This window comes from Gymnoscopelus braueri, assembly GCF_963280865.1.
Source record: "Gymnoscopelus braueri genome assembly, chromosome: 22".
Lineage (NCBI taxonomy): Eukaryota > Metazoa > Chordata > Actinopteri > Myctophiformes > Myctophidae > Gymnoscopelus > Gymnoscopelus braueri.
In genome coordinates this window covers 29,768,448-29,778,380 of record NC_137624.1, presented here as the reverse complement: position 1 = coordinate 29,778,380, position 9,933 = coordinate 29,768,448, and the positions used below count along the sequence as shown (strand labels likewise).

At 41.5% G+C, this 9,933-nt stretch overlaps 1 protein-coding gene across 1 annotated transcript in view; it reads right to left on the bottom strand.

Annotated features, from left to right (window-relative positions):
- Nucleotides 1-2,294: 2,294 nt before the first annotated feature.
- ntng2b (netrin g2b) overlaps nucleotides 2,295-9,933 on the bottom strand; it is a gene marked incomplete at its 5' end in the record, with an annotated part of 69,147 nt that continues 61,508 nt past the window's right edge. Inside the window, 3 exons of the mRNA XM_080418707.1 lie at nucleotides 2,295-2,650; nucleotides 5,135-5,269; nucleotides 6,757-6,924. Of these exons, the coding sequence (XP_080274833.1) occupies nucleotides 2,427-2,650; nucleotides 5,135-5,269; nucleotides 6,757-6,924 (527 nt within the window). The 3' untranslated portion in view covers nucleotides 2,295-2,426. The remainder of the gene's footprint in view (nucleotides 2,651-5,134; nucleotides 5,270-6,756; nucleotides 6,925-9,933) is intronic.

Genomic DNA, 9,933 nt, shown 5'->3' with positions numbered 1-9,933 from the left:
AGCACAGATACTGTCTCTTGGAACACAATGTACTATAATGTATTGTTGTAGTACAAAGTCTAATTCACTCTTTTCATTTGGCTTCTGCAACATACATGTTATGTGCAGTTGTAGTCTGTGAAATGATTTGTATTCTCATTTCAGGAATGTTCTTTGTGATTCAAGGACTATTGGGTTTCAAAGTGAAATTATTTGTGTCATTTAGGTTCTTCATTCATACTTGGTGTGACATACGAGCAAGTGACTTGGACACAGTAAAATCCTTACAGTTAATTTAACTCTGAGAGTGTAAAAGTGGACTCCGAGTTTATTTTTACACTCTCAGAGTTAACCACATTCAACCTTGTCTCACATAGCCCGGCGATCGGATATCTACACCTATCTCCGGCGGAGATCTCTGAAAGTCTGGCTACACGAGACTACATTCAATCTCCCTATTTTGGGCAATGTCATTATTGGCAAATATTGCACTTTTAGTTAGAAGTTAGTTTGCAGATTTACCGTAGATTATTATTACAAAACATTAACCACTTATAAGCCTTATTTTATACTTTGGCTATTTGGAAATAGCCAATCTACAAGCTCACAATGAGCCACGATAAAATGCATTGTGAGCTTGTAGATCTATTATTTTCCGGTTATGAAATGGGACTTATGTAGCTAAATCTATGTAGTCATTCAAATGTATCGCACTTTTCAGATGAAATTACACCCAACAGAAGCAATCTGATAACTTAGCAGTGGCAACAGTATGTTATCCTTGAGACTGAAGAAATAATATACAAGCAAGGGCAAATAACAGTCATATTTACTGTAACGTTTACAGTCAGTAATAAAAAGCAATTGTAATAGTTGTAAATGTCATTTGTTATAATTTATTGTAACTCCAAACAAAAATATTTTCTACAAAAAATATTCAAATAATGTCATATAATATTGATACTTTGATATCTTTTCTCTCTTTTAGATTTCTGATAAGATAAATTCTGTTAAATTCTGTTTCCTGAATACTGTTGTGAAGATAAAATCTCGCTAAGTGTGGCAACAATCACTCATTCCTATAACAACCATAGTAGTGACTAAATTTTATTATTCATAACCCTCTGAATATTATAATATGTATAATCTCAGCGACTGTAAGTGGGCACATTAGATACAATGACAGAAGATATAATAAATAAATAAAAATTTGCAGCAGAAATAGAAGAAAACGTGAAATCAAGTCTCATCTTTTGAGAACAAATGAAACCTGGTTAATATTCTATGTAGGCCTCAGCAGCAGGTTCTCTCTCACACACACACACACACACACACACACACACACACACACACACACACACACACACACACACACACACACACACACACACACACACACACACACACACACACACACACACTCTCTCTCTATAGGTATTACTATACTTGTGAGGACAACAAAAGGCAATTTTATGAATGACATTTTTTTGTTTTTGCCATTGTTAACCCTAAAACCCGAGTTGCACTCCGGTGTCGCGGACTGAAAATAGTCGATTCTACTATACTTGCGGGACATTTGGCCCTCACAAGTATACACACACACACACACACACACACACACACACACACACACACACACACACACACGCACGCACACACACACACACACACACACACACACACACACACACACACACACACACACCACCTCCCTCCCACCCTCCACATGTCAAACATAAACCCCACTAAGTCTAAGAGGACACACTGTTCATCAGTAATATCAGTCTTTATGGAGATGGAGAGTCTCAGCAACAACCAAGGATGAAAAACAAAAAAATGTCCCGTTTGTTACGACAGCCGGTCCCTCCTTCTCTCTCCGACGTGAAAACAGTAGTGACGTAAAGTGTTTCTTTTTTGTTTTTACGCATTTTTGGTATGATGCACATCGTCCCAGCTCTGGAATAAAGGGATAGAGACAGTGGTTTGGTTGTTATGATTTGTTTCCCCTCTGTCTGCATCCGTTTGTCTCTGAAGTTTGTCCTTTTCTCGTCCGATACACTCACATCTGGGTGCATTCTCAGTAACAGTCCCGTGAGGTGTGTGAGTGTGTGAATACTGTCTGATTTATACTTGGTCACGCGCCGTGTCTCGCACCGAAAATAGCCGATCTACAAGCACGTTTTAAGTTTATAGATCGACTATTTCCGGTGCCAGACGCCGGTGCGCAACTTAGTATAGATCAGATGTCAATGCGCATATGTGCGTGCATGTGCGTATGTCTGTGTGCACGCGTGCAAATGTATGTGTGTTGCAAAGTGTTGATAGGGGCCCCCGTTGACTATGATGGCCCTCCCCGTGCAGGGTCACCCTTCACTTAAAATCCACAGACATATGACACACAAACACACACACACACACCACCCCCTCTGTCACGGGGTGGTGGCAGCTCAGTGTGAAGTTAATGTGGTCAGGAGGCAGGACAGCAGAAAGCAGAGCAGCAGGTTGGTCGCAGAGAGGCGGAGGAAAGGTGCAGTGCTGCAGGTCTTGCCCCTTTCGCAGCGAGGGTCCTGGCAGAGCACCCCCTTAAACTCCGGAGGGCAGATGCACTTCTGGTTCTGGTAGCAGGTTCCTCCGTTCTGGCACAGGAGCAGCTCCTCGTCACAATTGTTAGCTGTGGGGAGAGAGAAAAGTAGACATATAGGACAGGGGTTCACAAACTTGTCAAGGACCCCCAAATAGCCATAGCATCTGGTTTCGCCCCCCTACTGTGAAATGATTTAAATATATATAAAAAAGAAAATAGCTAAGATGGCCAACTTGGGGACGCCCTGTTGAAAGTCGTTAAACTCTCACAATAATCGTATTAATAGGATTTTAATTTAAATATACAAAAAAAAATGTTTATTTCACTTAATTTTTCTATCCTTTCCAATTAGCCCTCATGGCGCCCCCTGGCGGCCCTGACTTTGAAAACCACTTTTATAGGCGATGGAGAAAGAAGTTGAGGAAGGGAAATAATATCCAAATAGTGGACGGGGCCAAAAGAAGGGCAGAGAAGAGTTGGGGAATGAAGAAGACAGGAAAACAGACATAATGACACTGAATGGCAGGTGACACGAAGAAGTGACAGGTGCATAGAGAACCGAACACAGAAGATACAGAGGTGCATAGTAAGAAACAGTGTGTAAGGAAATATATAGAAGATACAGACTGGCCTGTCACAATTGTTACATAATCGCCTAATCGCCTAATTTAAAAAAATAGTGGGAATAGCCGATCCACAAGCTATTTCCACAATCTTATAAATTCACTTTTTTTTAACTAATTGTGCGTATACAACTATTAAATATGGGCCTTTTTGATTATTTGATTTTATATTGATTAGTGGTGTCGTCCTTGTCAGTCATATCTATGTATATTTAAGTTATTTGTCATATCTACCCAGTGTTTACAAAGCCTAAAAGGCAAACAGAAATGTAATTTTTATGTGCCAATGTTCAATGGAAACACACAATTAAATCATTAATCACAATTATTTGCATGACAAAATTAATTGTCAAGTAAAATGTCATGATCATTCATGACAGCCCCTAGATACAGGGGCATAGTAAGACACAGCGTGAAGAGAAACAGAAGATACAGAGCATCAAATTAAGAAACAGCGTGAAGGGAAACGGAGATACAGTGAGAGGAGCAGAATTCAGGGCAAAAAGAACCTTGTAGAAAAAGGAAGACAGAAGAAGTGAAAGAGGCAAGATACATTCTCCCAGCTTTGCCTCAGGGACAATAACAGGCAACACCTGCCTTTTTGTTACCGCAATCTTTTTCCCAGTCTGTTTTTCTTGAGCATGCACTTTCTCTAGGTCAAGGTAAAAATCATTGTTTTTGAGGAACGTACGCCTCATAATATAATTTGTATAATGTGTTTAGGTAATCTTTATATGAATGAATAACGTCATTAAAAAAGCTATAAAAGTCATTAGGGAAAACAAAGAGGTAGTTACACTGTACAAGAAACTTGACCTAAAAACACTGAGAAACGGTGTCTGTGTCTGTGCTTGGTTGTGTGTGTGTGTGTGCGGGGAGGGGGTAGCATGAGGAGACATACCTAAAATAACTACAGCACCATTGTTACTCAAAGGATAACAAGGTCTTTTTGCATTACTGCATTTAGACTAAGATGTCAAGCCTCATGTTATTAATAGTTAACACATAGGCCCTGCACTGCAATAAATAAGGATGCTTTCCAAATGCATGCAGGCACGTGTGCATGCACGCACACACACACACACACACACACACACACACACACACACACACACACACACACACACACACACACACACACACTCTCACACTCACATGTGTGCACATGTGCACACATGTAGGTGTAAGTGTTGGTGTGTGCGTTTTAATAAGAATGTGTATTTGACACACAGGTCCCTGACTGGATGGTAGATGTTAGTGGTAGGTAGGATCTCAGTAATGGGGTTAAGGTGCGACACAGTCATCAATTAAAGGAGCAGCTGATGCTACTAATGAGCTACATGATCCCATTCCCCTGAGGACTAAAGGGAATATTGAGATATGCACGGATTAAGTAGCACAGTACTCCGGCAATAGCCTCGATCTCCAGGCTTTTATTGCTTAGTTTTGCTAAAAAATAAAAGCCTGGCCCAACTATAGCCTGTACTGGGTATGAGGAAGTGTTTCATTTCCCAACCAACCAGAGTGCAGTGGGCGTCGCTCGTAATGTTGTGTTAACGGGGCGGGGGTTGACGGACAGATCGGTGAACCAATGGGATCAGGCGCCGTCTCTCGCCGGCTCTATACACACGCCCCTTTATACACGAAATCAGGAGGGTTGCAGCAGGCTACTCCGGCAATGGCTCTGGAAAGGCCATAATACTATTTTATCTTTGCATCCCCTCTTCCTGTGATCCGATATTTAGCCGGGTGTCACTCTCTCTCTCCAAATCCTAACCCTAAACACAACCTGAGCCTTTTCCTTATTGTAAGCCAAACGTAAAAATGGACCAGGGAAAGCTTTTGTCGCAATATCTGTTTATCAAATTCTACTGTAATTGTGGGGACATTTGGCCCTCACAACTTAAATACGCGCACACACACACACACACACACATACAATACTTACGGTAACATCCTTGTTTCCAGTAGTATCCAGACAGACAGTCGTCGCACTTAGGTCCAGTAGCACCGTCTTTACACTGGCAGTATCCGGTACCGTTGCATCGGTCGTGGACAGAACCCAACTGGTTACAGTTACACTCTGCATGGAAAAAGGGACAAATCGATGTGTGGGTGTATATGTACCGGTATTTATTTGCTTAACCACTTTGAACCTGTCCCTATCGTCAAAAGATTTCCAAAAATATCAAACTATTTAGAAAAATTATGCATATAATGTAGGGCTATAACAGGTCACCTATATACGTATATGCAAGTGTGCATATCTGTTCAACATATTCCCACTCCCAACTCGTCACATACTAACGCTTGGTTATTCAGGGCAATCGTGACAATGGAATGTGCACATGAAATAGAACAAGATGATGTTGGCATTAAAACATGTTCAAAACCATCTAAACCATTAAAAACAAGGCAGGCACACTATCATAGCCTAGGCCCTGTGAGGCGTGCCCGGGCGAGGTCACAGCCAAGCGAAACGCTCTCAGAGTGCCAAGCACTCGCTTGACACATGCGAGTGCCCCGCGCTGAGTGGTGCGAAGCCCCGCATCTGCCGACTCAGCCCCGTCCGGTTTGCATACCGATCCCCACCGAGGTGGGAATCGGTTTTGATCTGTCCTTGACAATATGGCACGTGAAAGCATGCCCTCTGTGTCAGCATCGGATGCGGAAGGTACCTGACCAAGCGTCACCATAATGATGAAGTGAGAATGAGTATGGCGAGTGAGAATTCATTATTTGTGAAGGTTTGTGCGCCAGAGGTGCTGGCGTGATATGTTCTTTTTTTCCCCCCCTGCATGGCGTGCAACTGTGCAGGCGCATACTGTAAGCTAATGCACTGTAAAATCCATAGAGTTAATTTGAACTCTTAGTACATTCCGGGAGTTACAAATGGATCAATTAACACTGAGGATTTTTACTGTGTGGGGCCTCATTTGTGCTGACTCCCAAGGCCTGGTCCTCTTTGTCCTCCAACCGTGCAAGTTTACCCTCCAACCCCCCACAGTCCACCTACAGATGGATCCCAATCAACACCAGATTTTAGCTCCGCAGCAAATGCAGGAAGAATGACCTCCTACCGAGACATGGCGCTCTCGTACATATGGAAAATGTATGACCTATGAAGCTACATGCAGCCTATACGCTGCTGCGCGCTCATTGAGAATCATTATCCGCTGAGTACACACATCATTTTATTTAACTGCTGTAATAAGGATAGTATTGTAACCTTCTCTAGTTTTACATAGAGGCACTGTAACTTCTACATACTGTATATGGGAGCCCTGAGCCCAAAAGGTCGATCTCCAAGCTAGAACTGCTATTTTCACTATTATTTAAAGTTTCCTGAAAATCTAGGAATTGTTTAGGAAAATGTCAAAAACGTTAATACAGAAAATGCATTGATATTAACCACTTGAACTCTCTTAGACTTAATTAACTGGACCTGAGTTGAATCTGTACTTGGACTGCTATTTTTTAGCAAATGTTCCCCCCCAGAATATGGATGATGCTGGGGTTCAAGTGGTTAAAAAAGAAAATGTCCCTGCACACCCCGTCGTCCACACTGACCTGTGCAGACGCCCTCGTCATCCAGTTCAGCAGAGGCGTTGCGGAAGTACCCCAGTCTGCAGTGCTGGCAGTTCTGACCTCTGGTGTTGTGCTTACAACTGACACACGTCACAATGTTCAGGTATTCGATGTAGCTGCAACGGTTGGAGTGACCATAACACTCACAGTCTGGAAGGAGAGAAAAGAATACATTCACAGTCAACCTCCTCAGTATTCATTCAACTACTTAAACCCTCTATTCTTAGCAAAGAACTGACCTGAGTTACAACAACTGTAGTTGGACCACACGCGTCTACTCGAAATCTCTTCAACACAAATTCCGATCTATAAGCTCACAAGCTAGAGGGTGCGTCGGTCGGTCGGTGGACCTCAGACCACAGAGACGCCTTCCGAAAATGTGACATGCACTGATGTCACGGTCGGTCGCTGGACAACATGCACTGATGTCGGACACAAACAAACTGTTGCCTGACGACGCAGGCCATTGTCGAGGTGCACTGTGAGCTTGTAGATCTGCTATTTTTGGCTAATGTCCCCCCCCCCAGAATGTGGAGGCTGGGGATCAATTGGTTAAAGGTGCAATAGGCTACATTCAGCCTCTAGATGTCGCACTCTCAACACCATAAGGTTCCTTATTTCCCTGATTCACATCTGTCAGGCAGCGATTATGCAGTTTGCAATGTTGTAACCATCAGCTTACAGAGGTAGGCTAAACAAAAACAAACATGTTGGATCTCACAAAATTATTGAATTCTCAGAATATTTATTCTGTGGAAAAGTGATACTTTAATAAGCCCCAATGGAATCCTTCTTTTCCTTATTTATCTACTGTACATAACAGTGTTATGACTGAGGATTTGACTATATAGACATAGTTGTTTGTTATTCCTTAGTAATCAAGAATGATTATACATCTAGGCGTATTGTAGAGTAATTACACAGGAATGGTTCAGAAGCTTTGTTTTATGTCAGCGCACAGTCAAATCTGGAGCATTAAATGAACTCCCAACTAAGAACTGACAAATAAGGGCCCAGAGAGAGAGAGTTAAATCAATGCTGCAGATTTTATTGTGTGTTAGAGCATGATTATGTACAATCAAAGGATATTGCCTTTTACTGCTATTTTGTTCGCTTACTAATAGTTCAATAGACAGTGACCACTTAAAACCAACTCCCCCTCCATTACAGCAACAAGACTGCTGACTATGTTTTACTGTGCTATGCTGACGGGAATTCCACTCTGTATCCTGTATACTCTGTGTGTGTGTGTGTGTGTGTGTGTGTGTGTGCGTGCGCGTTCTTGTAAGTGCTTTTTAAGCTGCAATCCGGAACTTATTTTAATGAATAAAACGAGTATGTTAAAACAATACAACTAGCACATCTGCAGTTGGTCTCCCCCTGCTCTTCCAATGAGAGATTTAGACACTGGTGTCGGGTAGGACACCTACTGGTTGTCAAGTAGTACTGCCTAAAGTTTATACGATAGATAGATTAAGACTTTATTGATCCCGAAGGTATTTCAGTTAAGTGTTCAAGCAGGGATTCCATTTGGAAGAGCAGCAGAAGTTTGGTTTCCCACACGGGTAACCTATAGGTTCAAATCCTGTGTAGGACATGTCATGATGAAACTTATGGGTTTTAGTTATGTGGAGATGTCATGCTATAAAAGCTGAAGAAACTTGTGAAACTTGTGTAACTAACAGTGTAACACTAGTGGTGTTACACTGTAACACTGTTGTAACTGTAACACTATAGGGTAACATCGTTACACCTGTGTTACACTGTAACATTTGTGCAACATTGTAACACTAATTCCCTGAATGTTTCTTCAATCCATTCTCCATACTAATGACCCTAAATTCTCCCTTTGCAACAGTCGACAATGTTGCTTTCAATTTAATCCCGAATAAAACACTGAATGAAAACGGTGATCTAAACACATTTTAGCAAAGCTTTTCAACATGCCTCATGGAATTCAGGTTTTAATCCTCCAAATTCGATGTATAACATTATGCTTAATGTGATACCATGGAAAAGGGTGGAATACCATTATGATGTATGACATCATTAAAATTATGCTTATACAGTAAAATCCTCAGTATTACGTTTACTCTGAGAGTGTACAGATGGACCCATGAGGAGACATTTGGTTACATTTGTACACTCTCAGAGTGAGTCAAGGGGTGTGTGTGTGTGTGTGTGTGTGTGTGTGTGTGTGTGTGTGTGTGTGTGTGTGTGTGTGTGTGTGTGTGTGTGTGTGTGTGTGTGTGTGTGTGTGTGTGTGTGTGTGTGTGTGTGTGTGTGTGTGTGTGTGTGTGTGTGTGTGTGTCTGTGGGGGGGTTTGCTCTACATTTCTCGTTCAGATCATCGTGGTACCTAATTAAGGTTTTATTAAGCTTTAGAAGTCGTGCTTCAAGGCATCACTGTCCTCTAAAGAGGCGTTTACCGGGCATGTTTATGCAAATACACATTTAAATGCACATTAAAAAGTCGGAGTTTAGCTGTTTAATCAGCCGTCACATTATTATTTTATTATTGTTTGGTTGATGATGCCAGCTGAAATATTAATGGGTTGGTTTAAAGGAAGCACCATAAAATGCTGCTCTCAGCACTGAAGGAACCCTGTTAGCAGGGGGGGGGAGATAACTGCCTAATTAAATATAAATGGCCAATTACTCCACAGAGAAGAGAGGCAATGGGACATTGTTCCTCAGATTAACGCAAACAGTCAAGATGCTACCTTAGGAGTATTTATCGCTAGTTAATTGATAACAATGAAAGACAGTTACGGTATATTACGAGAGACAACCTGGGAGAGGCATGGATGCAGTCATTAAATGCATAATTGACAAACATCTTTCCAAAACGAATTAACATAAATGTCAGAGCTGCCATTTGTATGATGAACAACAGTTTGTATAATCAAATGTATCGTGTAGCATACAAACATAAATTGATGTGTGGTTACTTACCTTGATTGTGATGAATTATACAAACAAACAAGCAGAATGACAAAGGGCAGACAGATGCAGAGAAAAACAAAACATAATGGGAAAACTGAAAATATATAAGAGGAATTTCTCCACAGTTCTTTCTTCTATACATCTACCATTCAGGAGAGTGGCAGCCACACGTTTCATAAATGCCAGAGAGGGTTTTTGAATCCACTGATCTAAG